Genomic DNA, 15,827 nt, shown 5'->3' on the forward strand with positions numbered 1-15,827 from the left:
TGAAATAAGTTTAAATCATTTCGAATGCAGTTTCCAAATTGCTATTTCTTACATCATTCGTAGTCAAGAATTCTATTTTCAAGTTGAATAGAATTATAGAACGCATTCACTACTATACAGCCTCAGCCTTCAGTTGGATTTTGAAATTGACAGCCGACAGATTGTTTCTACAGCTGAAATGTAAGTTTGTAGAATTTTTTTCTTTTGCTGTTTTTAGATAAGATTTTCTTATTGTTTAATACCCAATTGTTTGCTTTTCTTCAAAGCTTTGAAAATATTTGTGCATATTTTAGTAATCATTTGTGGGGTGATCGAGTTTTTTAAACCACTGTAGATACGTAAGAACGTTGCAGCATCTAGTACCATGAGGTCATAAGACTGTCAAAGACTCCTCCTTGAACCTCCCAAATTGAAAGCTTTTATTATGACTTGGCCTTTTAATGCAACTTGGGCACTGGACCAAGGGTGCCATTGTCAATCGAGCGCAACTTTAGGTGGGGATGTCGATATCACTTTCGTCACACCAATTCGTTTTAGTGTGAATCTGCCTGGTACTTATGAATAAATGTTTTCAAAGTAAACCCGTTTCATCAATAAGAAAAAAAACGGGTTGGACGCATATGTCCCTTTCCCTTTGGACGATAAAACTATACAAGTGTAAATTTAAGCTGTGATAGAGGAAGACTGATGAAAACATTAATGTTTGTGGTCAACATTATTTGCTCTGGCGGCGCACCGCTGACATCTTACCGGCGGCGCGCAGCCGACATCTTACCGGCGGCGCGGAGGTGGCGCGCTGTTTTGGCCCCGCAGCTGCCGGTCTTCCCTCATCGGCGCGGTGCCGGGGTCTAGATACGATCACCCCTGGGAGAAAAACATACAAATAAACACGCATGCGTGATCTTTGTTCTGGCAAAAGATACCAAATTCCTTATTTTTGCAGATATGAGCTTGAAACCACTAAACCACTAATTAGGGGATGTTTCCCCTTTTTTTTCGAACATCAGGGAAATTTTTTCAGGCTCGTAGCCTTTGATGGGTAACACTAAGCTCAATCCATCTTACATATTTGGAATCAGCATGAGCCAATTTTCTCATTTATCTAATGATATCAAATTGAGTTTTTTAGAGTTTTGGTTACTAATGAGCCGCGTCACTCCTTACTTACAGTTCGTTACCACGAACTGTTTGAACGTTCAGCTTTATAGCCGGAGAAATTTTGTTTAAACTAAAAAAAAAATGTTCCTGTTTGAGCAATACATAACTCCAGTGGAATTCACCAGTCGGACTTCGTTGATTGTTTTCGCTTAAAAAATGGCCGCTTTCTGCCAGTACAACCACTATGGCACGTAATAATAAAGAACCCGACAATAGAAACTTCTTTTATAGGCTACTGTAGATAAATACAAACGGAATATTTTATTTTGTTGAAATCTTTTAGGGCCTTCTTTTTTTTCAATATCCTTGGGGAACTTCATGGAATTTCACTTTCCATTAGACCTGCCGTCCTGGGTTCACGGCCTGTATCACACCGTAGTAAAGTTTAAGAGAGCTTTTCACTCAACCGGTCCAGAGTCAGTCCCAAGAGCTAAAGAGCTAGGGACAACAAGAGGGGCAGTGAGTCTTTCTTATATTAAATCTAAATTTGAACTAGAATTTAAATCAATCAGTTACCTAATAGAAAGTTGATTGAATAAAAATATTATTTCAACTATTTAAAACAGAAAAGACGATTACAAATTAATTTTCTTGTTATTTAAACAAAATAAGGAACTATAAGCAACACGCTGTGGGAAATTCGAAATCCTAGAAACAATGTTGAAATACAAATGAGATGATAGAACCAAGGATGTATCTAGGATTTTGTCCGAAGGAAGGGTACAAAAACTTTACAAAACGCATCAAAAATTTGTTAGTATGTATATTTGTTAATTTTTTACGGGTCGACGAAAAATTTTGGAGAGGGGTTCAAACCCGGTAACACCCGCTTCATGGATCTTTTCGTGCCTTGGGTGCAACACACATTGATTCGTGAATCGTGATTCAGTATTTTTTTAAGACGGAACAAATCTCTGATCAAGAAAATACCACATAGTCTTGTATTATCACAGCTGACTATAGTTGGACAAATTGAGCAAACACATTTAAGGATCAAAAACAGAGAAGCAGCCACTAAATGTCAATTAAAACTTTGCTTTATTTAGTTGCATCACGCTTCATTATATTTAACACCAACTTTGTGTTATATGTGATCATTATAAAAGTCTTTAAAAGGAAGTAAAATTCAAATCAAAGATCTTGGAACTGCTACGCTTTCTGAATAGAAAAACGCCGGTTAAGCATAAAGCACAGCTTAGGGTCGTATTCAAAGTACATCCAGAAACCCCAAGTTCTACTAATGAGTATTGTAAAAAAAATACCTCATTTTTATTACACTTCAAAAATTTTAGCAATTTTATATTTCCAATTTAAAGTTAGCTGAACATCGTTTCTACCCGCATTTTTTAGGCATTATTTCTACCACGTATCATTATTTAATTTGACAGTTTTTTAATGAATCTTTAGACTAACAATATTCTTTTCTTTATTTTATACAAAAATACAAAAGATTAAGCACGCATTTTTTTTGTCTCTTTTTTCAGAGAAGGCTAAACGGCAAAACTTCAGTAGTTAAAAAGTTCTTTTTTCCAAAATATTTTAAAATTACGCGAAAAATATTGTCTGGAATTATGACAATCACAAAGAGGTGTGGTTTCACTAAACGATTTTATTTGACAATATGCACTATTATCACTGTGCAATTTTGTCATGATTTCCGTGAAGACCCAAGCAGCGATCGATTTTCTATCCTTTTGAATATTTTAGTTCAGGGCTTATCAAAGTTGCGAAATTTTTTTACAAATGTTAACGGAACTAAAATTTTAAGATTTGAGTAAACTCAAATCAACGAAAGAGGCTGAAGCCCTGTAAATCCGGCTCTTTACATTTTTCATCCCACCAAAGGACAATTTTATCTGAAAAAGAAAAAATTGGAATCAGATGAAGTTCTCTGCTGTCAACGGTTTCCTATGAATTCATCAGAATACTACTACTAAATGTTATTCTGTATCCCTTGGTACTGAAACAAAGCTCATGAAACGTGAACGATTATGCCACCAAAATAACGCAAGGTTCTAAGGCCCACCGAGTATACGTTCTCCTTGGAAACGTTTAAGCCATTTTAAATTATTAATCAATAAAATTTTTGTACAAAATAAGTTTTAAAAAAAAAAAGAACTCCATTAAGCCAAAAATGAACAAAAACAGAATCAAATAATCTACCAAGCATACAACTACCACAAATCAGTATCAATAAATAAATGAAACCCAAAACAAATAGGGTAAGACACCCAGTAGTCGGCCACCTGCCTATTCTCGGACAGAATGTAACTAACAGGGGACCTAGCTCTAGGCTAATATGGTCACTTAGTGGTCACTAAACTGGTCACTTAGCAGACTATTTTAATTTTAGACAAAGAAAGCGACAAGTTGAAATTGTTGCTTAGATATATGGATATCTAAGTGACCAGGGAAACCAGCTTTGTCATTGTATAAAAACTTTCTAAGCACATTAGTCTAGAGCTAGGTTCCCTGTTAGTTACATTCTGTCCGAGAATAGGCAGGTGGCCGACTACTGGGTGTCTTACCCTATAAATTAAAACAAATAAGAGTCAAACTCAAAATAAGTAGAAATTAATATGAGTAGGGTTCTAAACCCCAAGCTTTCTAAAAGCCAGAATATAATTTGTACTTTACTGAAAAAAATGTGCCATATCAGTTTAATATACAAAATATACATATGCTAAAATTTATTCCTTAAAATATTAATTAATTTTTGATTTCTTAAAGTTATAAAAGTGAAAACATTTAAAATAACTTTTTCAGTAAAGTACAAATTATATTCTGGCTTTTAGAAAGCATAGGGTTTAGAACCCTACTCAGATTAATTTCTGCTCGTTTTGAGTTTGACTTATTTTAATTTCTGTTTGTTTTGGGTTTCATTTCTTTTTTTGTGCGAAAAGTTTTTTTGATTAATTTCTGTTCGTTTTATATTGACATAGTCTTTTTCAGGGAGAAAGACTGAGCCTCTTCTAAAGTTAAACAACTGCCCCTTCCATAAAACCTTAAATGCCCCCTGGGCATGACTTACAACCCTTGCCCCTAATCTCTGGGGTTCGTTTCAACCCTAAAAGCCTTGTTACATGATATTTAGACTATTTTGAATATAATGTCTATCTCATAATTTCTATTAGACACATTTTGGCACAATACGACGCGTGTGTAGGGGGGAGGGGTAGCCACCATTTGATCACTTTGACTCTTAAAAAGAGCACTAGAGCGTCTGATTACCAATCCAATGAGCCCCCTTCGAAGTTTATATGACCACACTTTCCATAAAAACTCTATATGTCCCCAGGGCATAACTTACAACCCTTGCTCTGAGGACAGGGGGAATTTGTTATCCTCAAAGACATAATTTCCAGACCTTTCTGATAGGCTGAACAAAACGGCTATATCAAAATTTTGATTGGAAGTGTTTTGGGAAACGATAGGCGTGGAGGGGGGCATTTGTCCTTTGATCACTTTCGACTAATAAAAAAGGCACTAGTCCTCTCAATTTAAATTCGAATGAGCCCTTTTTGAAGCTTCTATGAAAAAACTTTCCATAAAAATCTTATATGCCCCTAGGACATAACTTACGACCCTTGTCCTGAGTGCTATGGGGGGAGGGTTGTCATCCCTAAAGACATAATTTCCAGACCTTTCAACTACGTTGAACAAAATGGCCATATCAAATTGTTGATCGGAAATGTTTGAGGAAATCATGGGCTTAGGGGGAGGGGGGTTCTCCCTCCGATTACTTTGGACTCTTAAAAAGAGCAATAGCCCTCTCAATTTCGAATCGAATGAGCCCTTTTTGAAGTTTTTACGACAACGCTTTCTATAAGGTATTATATGCCACCAGGGCATAACTTACAACCTTAGCCTTGAGGGCTGTGTAGTATTATCATACTCAAAAACATTATTTCCGGACCCTTCTGCTACATTCAACAAAATGGCTATATCAAAATGTTGATCGGAAGTGTTTGGGTAAATGATGGGCGTAGGGAGGGCATTCGCCCTCCGATCACTTTTGACTATTAATAAGGGCACTAGGCCCTTCAATTTCAAATTGAATCAATCCTTTTGAAGTTTCTACGACAACGCAGGCAAAGACCTATTTTCCAGAACTTTCAACTACGTTGAATAAAATGTAACACATCTCAAAATTTTCATTGGATGTGTTTGGGGAAATGGTGGGCGTGAGAGGGGCGTTGGCCTCCAACCACTTTTGACAATTAAATAGGACACTAGCCCTTTCAGTTTCCAATCGAATGAACCCTTTTTAAAGTTTCTATGACAACGCTTTCTATAGAACCTTATACGCCCCCAGGGCATAATTTACAGCCCTTGCACTGAGGGCTGTGGGAGGATTGTCATCCTCAAAGACCTAATTTCCAGAACTTTCATGTATGTTGAACAAAATGGCCATTTTAAAAATATTGTTTGGTTGTGTTTGGGGGAATGGTGGGCGTGAGAGGGGGGTTAGTTGCCCTCCAATCACTTTCGAATATTAAAAAGGGCACTAGCCCTTTCAATTTCCAATCGAATGAGCCCTTTTTGAAGTCTCTACGAAAACTTTTTCTATAAAAAACTTAAAAGCCCCCACCGTATTACAACCCTTGCCTGAGGGGTTTGGGGTTTTTTTTATCCTCAAAAACATAATTTCCAGAACTTTCAGCTATGTTGAAGAAAATGGCTATCTCAAAATTTTGATTGGATGTGTTTGGGGAAAAGGTGGGCGTGAGAGGAGGGTTAGCTGCACTCCAGTTACTGTCGAATATTAAAAAACCCACTAACCCTTTGAAGTTCCAATCGAATGAGCCCTTTTTGAAGCTTCTACGACAACGCTTTCTATAAAATCTTATATGCCCCCAGGGCATAACTTACAACCCTTGCCCTGAGGGCTGTTGGGGGGAGTTTCCTCCTCAAAAATATAATTTCCATCTGGAAATCAACTATGTTGAAGAAAATGGCTATCTCAAAAATTTTGAATGGATGTGTTTGGGAAAATGGTGGGCGTGGAAGGGATGCTAGTTGCCCTCGAATCACTTTCTGCTATTAAAAAGGGCATAAGCCCTTCCAATTTCCAATCGAATGAGTTCTTTTTGAAGTTTCTACGACAACTCCTTCGATACGAAGTGCCCTGGTCTAAACCAAAAAAAAAAAATAATTAATAAATAATACATTGTGCCAACATCGTTTTTCACTCAGGCAGCGCTATTGCGCTGTCTATGATATGATAAGTTCTGAACAAAGAATTTTCAATCTGCGTGTACAATCTAACGTTACGAATGAGTTGGGGAGCATAAAAATGAAATTCGTAAAGGAAGCTTATATTTTGGTTTATTGTTGAAAGGTAAGAAAAGAAGCTTTGCTAAAGTTTGTAGCTTTAGATTTTGGCCCTCATGACATTGGTGATGGCTCTTTACAACAAATTTTTATATGTCTGTTAATTTTTTTAAAAATCTTAATTCACATTTATAGTTTAAAAAGCAGATCTTAAGTAGTGTCAATACTTTATTGATATTAAATTCAATTACACTCAGTTGATACAACTTTAGAAAGTGAGAATTCATTTTGCCTAAACACTTGTTAGTCCATTAGTTACCCCAAAAAGACATTCAAATCATACATCCACCCATACAATTCAAAAATTACCTTTAACTTCCACATTAGGACCTATCCGCTGTGTCCCAGTGTTAATTTCATTTGCATGTGAAGACACAGCTCCTGACTTCGACTCAATTATTACCTAAAAAAGGATATAAATCAGTTACTTCAAGTTTACATTGTCGCCAAAGAGAAATTCAAATCCCCTCAAAATACTGACAAAACTCTCAGGGTGACTGACTTAAGCATTTACGAAAACAACAGCTTTCGCTAGCACAAAGGTATAGGCAATTGTTTATGGGGGACTACGTGGGAGGATCTTTCCAAGGAGAAATTTTTCACTGGGGAAGGGACTTTCCCGTGGAGGGGGATCCGGGTTTCACAGCATTATTGAAAAAACGATCAGAAAATAAATTAAAAAACAGTTTTTTTTTTCAACTGAAAGTAAGGAGCAAAATTAAAACTTAAAACAAACATAAATTAGTACGTATATGAGGGGGGTTACCACCTCGTTGATACATCACTCTTTACGCTAATGCTTTTCTTAGTACTATTAAAAGATATATTTTTTCTAATTAATCGGCCTTTGTTATTCAGGAGTCATTCTTAAAGAATTTGGACAAAATTCGAACTTTAGCATAAAGAGCGTGGTATTGACGAGGGGGCGACCTCCGTCATATAAGTAATAATTTTCGTTCGTTTTAATTTTTAATGTTGCTCCGTATTTTCAGTTGAAAAAACTTTTTTTTCATTATTATTTATTCCTCTAAAGAGTGTACATCAGAAGCAAGGGGAGCGTTTTACTGGTGAATACTAAAATCTCAAGCAAATTTGTAGAGATTTCTTTTACATACAGATTTTTAATTGTTACTTTTGCTGCGATATCTATTCGTATGCTTAGGGTAGGAGATGTTTCCTAAAGGTCCAGGGGAATGTAGTAGTTTTTACAAATTGGTCGATAAATTGATTGACTGTTTTCCAGATTTTACCCAATATTAAAAAAAAAAACAAAAAAACAATGGTACCCTGGCATATGATGGAGCAGCAGTAAAAAGAGTGAAATCACGGTGCTCCACACCAAAATTTTGATTTACCGACCCTCGGCAAAAAATTTACCGAGTGGTCGCATGCATTAGGCAGTAATACTCCCACCTACCAGCTCCTTGTGGTTCGTGGTCCCATCTATATCATTTATTTCGTTTAGTGTATAAGAAAATTCCTATGATATGGTAGTTGGCAGTGGACCAAGACTGAAAATAGGAGAAAAAGTTAGGGGTTTGAATTCCCCCCCCCCTGAATATATTTTGTCCGACTCGTAAAAACGTGACAAAATGCATGTAAACAGATTTTTGATGCATTTCTTATTTTGTACCCCCCCCCCTCTCACTTTAAAAAAATAACAAAATCCAGGCTACGACCTTGCAATGGACAGAGCTATTGCTTCCAATAGCTGTTGTTTCTCAGATTGTTTTTTTTTTTTTTTTAGGTTTTCAAAGTCAGTTTTTTTTTACCGAAATAAGGTTCTACTCATCAAAAATTTACAACGACAATAAAATCCCAACATTTGCCCTACATCCTCAAAAAGAATTTCTTCAAAATATGACCCACAAAATTTTCTGGGTGCAGCCCTACCTGTATTATATACCCCAGCTAAAAAGCAAACTTATCATTTAATGGCTTAATTATCTACGGCAAACAAATATAGTTTTGAGAAAAGCCATTACTTATCTACATAGTTCATTAAGGGCAGAGCCATCATTTAAGTGCTGGTTTGAAATGCTTTTAAATTTTACAACACTTGGTGGTGTAGTTGATGGTCTCTAATTTAAGCCATAAAATTTTGTTGCCATTATTAGCCATACATTTGAAGCATTTGCTACTACCGATTTTTTGCTAATTTTCAGCTCTTACCTGATTTTAACACATGCAAGAAATTTTGCGATAGTGAAATTTGCAAGGCAATAAAGATATATACAATTTTTTATTCATTAGATTCAATGTCTTTAATGCCGATGAAATTACTCAGTGTAGTAAAGTGGATGCATACAGCCAAAACCTCAAGAATTGTCATATAGAGAGAGCCGTTAAAACGACTTTACTTTAGGAAGGACATCCACCACACGGCTAATATGGGAGTAAAGTTCATTTGTGATGCAAATGGATGATATATTTAGATTGAGGATGCAATTCTAGGTATATATTTGTACATTAGGGGGGTGGGGGTACATATTCTATGAATATATAGGTCCTAAGAAATTCATGAATTTTTTAGAAAAACCGAAAAAACAAAAAAAGAAGGGAAAATAAAGGTTCTCTCCTGCAAAATGTGTAAACTAGGATTATTCTGCATACTATGAAGTAAGAATTGTTTTCTTAACATGCTTCCTTATTTCCAGCTGGACTCTTAGGCTTAAAATATTGGTTGGCCGTTGGCTAATTTAAAAATTTGTATATATATGCACTGTCAAGTTAGCCATCTGGTGGTATCCCCTTTAGGAGTAAAGCCCTTTAAAACAAGTTTACTTTAGGAGTAAAGTTCTTAATGATCCAACTTTCAATATTTTATAAAAATTTATGGGACGTCCGTGGAGAAGTCCTCAATTGGAAAATCCTTAGGGAAGTGGTAATAATTTCCAGAATAAAACAGATACTTTTTGGTTGACACTGTTATATTCGAAATCAAGATACAATCTTTGCTAGAACGAACATTGATCAATATAGTTATATAAAGTTAGGCTACAACTAGGAAGCCCTCAGAAAGTCCTCTACGAGTCTCAGAAGTCTTCTCAAATGCGGAAGTTCTGTACAATATTTTATCGCTTTTTTATGAAGTTCACAAAAAAAACTACACAAAGAGGGATTGGGACCCCCACCAAATATTTGCTAAGGTGAGCTGCCAGCAAAAGATGAGAACAAAATGCACTTAATTAATATGTCTTTACCTCTGCTTTATTTTCCCTTAAAAAAAAAAACTATTTGAGACCACTCTAGGGATCGGAACTGTTTGCAAAGAAAAAGTGTCCGCAAAGAGCAAATTTATTTTCCACTGTGATTCAAAAACAGATTTGACAACAGGAACTTTTGCTATCGAATAGTATTATTTTCTCACATGCAAATGACTTTTTGGCAAATCACTTAAAAGAATATTTATTAGATAAAAATATTTATTGTTTCGGATAACTATTAAAAATTATTATGGACTTTGATAATATTATATATATAAATATTATAACTTACTATAAAATGAACGATTAAGGTTTCGTCTTACTTTTTTACATTTTCGGGAAAAGAGTTCTAGTTATCACTATATATCATCCAAAATGGTCTAAAATCTAGTCTTTCTCAGAAGTAATTAGATAATAGTTCCACATCATTTCTAATAAATGAAAAATAAATAATTTAGATAAAGTGACAAAAAAAATGTAATTTGACAACCATAAAAGGTAAAAAGTTGGACGAATGAGAGATAGTAATCGTAATTATTCAATTCTTATCATTTACATGAAGATGGACACAAAATAAACAAAAAAATATTCGTCTGTACAACTTTCTGTCTTTCTGGGATTTTTCTGTCTTGAATCCAAGGGTGTATCTAGGATTTTTTCGAGAAGGGGGAGGGGGTCACAAGAAATACATTAAAAAAGTATCGAAAATTTTTTAATATACATTTTGTTATGTTTTTACGAGTCAGTCAAACATTTTTTTTTTGGTGGTGGGGGTGTTCAAAACTGGTAAATCTCCCTGGATACGGCATTGCTTAAATCCGATAGAACATTTGCAGAAAATTTAAATGTAAAGTTTAAAGTCATTTTAGAACAATTATTTTGACCAGAAAAATTTTTACCAGAGAAAGTTATTTCTCAGTATCCCATTGCAGAGACGTAGGTAAGGGGGACGTAGGTAAGAAATGCTTCTAAATTACTATTCTATGTATACCACAGTTTATAGAATAATCATATAGAGTTAAGAGTTTATAGTATTATAGAGTATATTCTATAAACTGTGATGTATACTTAGTTTTTTTGTTTGGCTCCAAGAGAAATGGTCTTAGCTTCAAGTGCTACCAAGGTTGCAGCAGAAGTCACCTAAGCAAGAACTCGCAAGGGTGATCCAGATTGCCTAAGCTTGTTCTCCTTTAGAGAAACAAAATCATTTTATGCCAAATTTCGTTTCAAATTTTATGCCAAAATCACCTAAAGGTGTACGTTTGGAACAACCAACGGAAGTATCTAATTTGGTGCTTAATAGCAGAGTCGAGAACAAACTAAAATCTTCTATAATAAGTACAAGTTAAAATTCAATTGACGCCGTGCACGCGCGCAAACTAGTTAAAAGAGTTTATCATTACGTTGTTCGAATGTAAATGTCAAGTTAAAAAAATATCCATTTACATTCAGCGATGCGGCTCTTTAAGCTCAGCCAGAGTCAACGCAGCTCCAAACGGGTACCTGGGGGGGGGGGGGGCACGGGTAGCGTCGGATGATTTGCCTCCAACCGCAGATTGCCCTCCCGGCCGAAGGCAAAGAATCTGGACATCGCTCACATTCCTTTCTCCACCACTATAAGTTAGAACTCCCCTATTTTCCCTCCCATCAGCTTTCTTTTTTACTTCCATTCTTATTGCCTCTTCTAACTAAATTCTAAAATATTCTGGTTTTCATTTGATCGCAGATACAGGTCCAAAAACCAAACAACGATCATTTTTGAAATGTGACATAACCCTCATACCTTTTTCTCTCTCAGTGTGGCATTAGGAAGTTAAATCAAACCAAATTATACACGTATTCACTGTTAGATATATTATGGTCATTCAAACAACTCCCTGAAACTATCCTTAACTAGGTTCTTTTACTTTCGATATACAGTTCATTTAGGAAATCAGAGTATTTCTTTTTAACCCTTTCAAAGATGTTAAGACTTCAAAGCTATACTTTAAAAAGGATTAATGCATGTATTTACTTCATTTTGTATTGTTTTATAACTTCTTATAACGTTTTTTTTCTCGCGAATGACTCAGTTGAAAAATAGGTTTGTCCTAGGCTTTATATTTAACTGGAAGTGTCTAATAGAGGGGCCGTTCCCGTTCTATCAAAGCGATTTGCTGATTCAAGGAAGGGTTCACCAGAGGCATACAAACTGTCAATGTCAATTAAAATGGGTAAAGGACTAGCAGGATATCGACAACGATTATCTGCTTGGGGACGTTATGTATGTAAATAAAGTTACTTTGAATCGGGCCGTGAACATCCCCTGGCAATCCTGCTATATTTGTTACAGTTTCGTTGGGGTAAAGCATACAAGAAAAGTTTACAACACCACTCACTGTTGTGATATACCCAATTTTTGAAAATCTCTGAGAGTACAGATTATAACCATTATTGGAGAGAATATTTAAAACATTTTCTGTTTAATAACGTTATGTGGTAGCAGTACGCAACTTGATTTTTCTGACATTCATTATAGGCATCTGAGTTTTTGTTGCTGATGAAGATTACATGTTCTTTTAGTACAAAAATAACTTCTGGTACTTACTGTGAAAATTTCAACAATCCATCCCGTTGTCCGACTTGTAAAAACGTAACAAAAATGAATATAAACAAATTTTTGATTTAAAAAAAAAAAAAATTTAAAAAAAAAAAAAAATATACAAAATAAAAAAAAAAAAAAATTTTTATAAAAAAATTTGTACCCCCCCCCTCCCAACCCAAATCCTGGATACGTTTTTGTTCAAGTGTTGATTTTTAATACAACATTGCACCACAGATTAATGAACATAAGGTGCGTTTCTAACCTAATAATACATGCCCAGCGCTTGACGTTTTTAATTACGTTCTGTGATTACCAGCAGTTGAGCAAAGCTATATTATAGACAAACCTACGCTAATATAAATTAAAAGTTAATAGCCCATAGGTATTTAAGCCTTTATGAGCTCTTTAGAGCTGGTGCAAGTGGGACCACATAGTTTCAGGCAACCGTTATTAGGGGGTAATTTTTGAAAAAAAGTGTGTACCGCGCAGCCAAATTTGTATTTTTTCGTCTATGATTAAAGTATATTTTAAATACTTGGCGCGGTGGTAGAATCTTTAATTTTAAATCTCAAACAAGGCCAAAATACACACAAGTTGTTCGGTATCTTTAAATACTTAATGATCTGAGAAGGTACTACAACTACAATTTGGTTTCTGGTGTTTTTCTTTTTGCATAGCTCGTTTGTTTTAAACACGAGCATCAACATTCATCTTGTTCAACCCTGTATTTTGTTAAAAATTACCTTCATAGTTAACAACTTGTTAAGCTGAGTTGATCCTCCTCAAATCTGAGAATAATTTCTCAATTATAAGGCAGATGGCATAAAAGAGCTTTATTTATCTTTTTTTGTAAAACCAATAGTCCAATGATTTCGAGGTGAACCGTCATGCATAAGAACTCCTGTTCTTAGAGTAAAAAAAAAGGCTTCCAAAAAACTGTTGTATCTCCCTTATCTGACGTTATTTTTTATAGACTTCCTTAAGTGATGATGCTGATGAAGGTCCAACGTCAAATTTATCTTTTGAAATTAGCTTCAGTGTTATTTTGCTTCTTTTTATCACGTTTTATAGTGTTGTTACCTGAAAAATATGCTGCTTCTCCTAAGAAATTATCTTCGTAGTTAGGAACATGTCTAGCTGAGTTTACCCTCTTAAAATCAGAGAATTATTTCTCTGCCACAAGCCATTTTACCTACCAAAACTAATATTTATCTACAGTTGTTTTTTTTTTGTAAAACCATAACGTCATAAGCGTCATAGCAAGTAGGGCAAGGATAAAAAAACAGTGGTCTCAATGCTCAATCATGAAGGGAGAGGGGGTTAAAATCTACTTTCCAAAACCTAGGGGGAGGAATAAAAAAAATGCCCATGAAATACAAAAAGGGCATACAAAAAATTATAGTTATCAAAAATCTAGGTTGGGGAGAAAAAATACTTCACACCGCCCCCTCCCCTAATTGATACCACTGTCAGAAATTCTCTTTTAGAGTCAACGGGAAGCTTACGATTTACCCTAGCGATTTACTTCAAAGCATGGTGGCCGCATTTTATTCATATGGTATTACAAATAAAAGCTTGTTCATTGACATGAAAAATCCCCTGATAGCAAAGGCAAATTTTGTTTAGCAAATTATTTTCAGTAATCAAATGGGTTCTTTCATATTTACCGACAATCACATGTTGAATCATTATTTTTATCGCCAATCACAGGTTTAAAAAAAAAACAACTTCATAGTACAGCTTCATATTGTAAGGAATTGGCGGATCTGAGAAATGAGTGTTTTTCGTTAGTGTTGGCAGATAGAAGGTGAGTGGAAGGGATTGTAGGTTCACGAGTTAAAATGACATTAAGGAATTTGGCGAAGAATGCTGATGAAGGGCTGATACATCGTGAAAGATGTATCTCTTTATAAATATTTTCGTGAAGATTCCTATATAAGTACTTTTTTTCATTTTTTTTATTTATTTGTGTTATTTTGTTGGTTTTTTTATGTTTATGTTATGTTTTGTTTTGTTGTTTTTTTCTCCTATGGCCCGATGGCCTTCTTTGGAAATACATACATACATAAGCCTACATACGACTGTATACAACTCGTATACAACTTCAAACTACCAAAAATAGAACTCGTTTTTTAACTCGTTCTATTTATTTGAATGGTGGCAATAGTATCAAGACGAATATGAAGCAAAAATTAAAGCTTTAGTCATGTGGCTCGTGGGGTTTGAAACTGTTGGCTACGTAGAGTCAATAAAATATTAATGCAACTCAGATATTTAACTCTGTCTTCAAACAGCCTCAAGTGACGATATACCGTGAAACTACAACATACGTAAAATTTACCGTTTAAGATTTTCTTCAGAGTTAGCAACTTCCCTATAGCAAATCATTATAAAAATAATACAGCCAATCTTACTATCTTGTTATAGAATTAAAACCTCAGTAAGGATAGAACGTTAGGAATCGAAAACCGTCGTTCTTTAGTGAATAGAGATATTTCCAAGACAGGTGTTTTACCTTAATGTATTATGTTTTTTAAGCAGCCTGGTGCAAAAGCGTCGACCATTACCGTCAATTCACGGAAATTAGGGGGAGGCAGGGCCGTGTTCAGGGGAGGAATACAAAAACAAAATCTTTAAAAAAACACATCAAAAATATGTTTATATGCGTTTTTGTTACGTTTGTACGAGTTGAAAATTTTTTTGGGAGCGGTGGTTTCAAACTCCGTTAACCCCATGGATATAGCATAGAGGGAGGGGCGCAAAAATTAGTTTTCCGCAATCTAGAGGAGTATTTTTTCAATATTTTCAATGAAAGTACCAAAATAGCCAATTTTCAACGAAAATACTGAAAAAATATATATTTCAAAACTTAGGGAGGGAGGAGATTTGGGGCCCAATGCTCTCCTGCATCCTTGATTGACATCCTTAACTGTATTAAAAATAGCCTTAATCCCCCCCCCCACCTGAAGTTCAAACGTTACTTTAAAACAAACATAAAAGGGCCATATCTGATTTATTTTAAAAATGAAATATATCTTTTTTTAATTGTAATAAAACCTTTTCCCTGAATTTTCCTATTTTAAAATTCAGTCCATGTCAATAACAAGCTAGCTTTGGATGGTTTCAAGATGGCTCATATTTGACGAAAAATTAAGAGGGAAAACGGGTTTAATTTTAATTAGACTAAATTTCATTTAACTAATGCTATTATAAAGCCACACTATCAACTTCTACTTGAAGTTTACATTATTTTGAAAGCCTCTCTTTTGCCTTACTCTGCCTTTACTGCTTCTGACTGTTCTCAGGGCCGGACTTAAAGCTTTGACACTTCTAGGCCCAAGCGTTTTGCCGCTCCGTATTCATACCATAGAAGCAAGGCCGTACCCAGGATTTTTTCAGGGGGGAGGGGAGGGTTCACTCAAATATTTTTTTTCGGAGGGGTGGGGGGCAAAAAACCTCAAAAAACGCATACAAAATTCATTTATATCCGTTTTTTTACGTTTTTACGAGTCAGGCAAACATTCCAGGGACGGTTCAAACCCTCC

The 15,827-nt window shown here is 35.2% G+C and overlaps 1 protein-coding gene across 1 annotated transcript in view; it reads right to left on the reverse strand.

Moving 5' to 3' along the window:
- LOC148941962 (uncharacterized) overlaps nucleotides 1-15,827 on the reverse strand; it is a 176,939-nt gene that overhangs the window by 135,252 nt on the left and 25,860 nt on the right. Inside the window, exon 3 of the mRNA XM_089103617.1 lies at nucleotides 6,802-6,895. Within this exon, the coding sequence (XP_088959743.1) occupies nucleotides 6,802-6,895 (94 nt within the window). The remainder of the gene's footprint in view (nucleotides 1-6,801; nucleotides 6,896-15,827) is intronic.

The sequence above is a fragment of the Artemia sp. Qi Xiang Cuo genome, chromosome 17 (genome assembly GCF_049724085.1).
Source record: "Artemia sp. Qi Xiang Cuo chromosome 17, ASM4972408v1, whole genome shotgun sequence".
Classification (NCBI taxonomy): Eukaryota; Metazoa; Arthropoda; class Branchiopoda; order Anostraca; family Artemiidae; genus Artemia; species Artemia sp. Qi Xiang Cuo.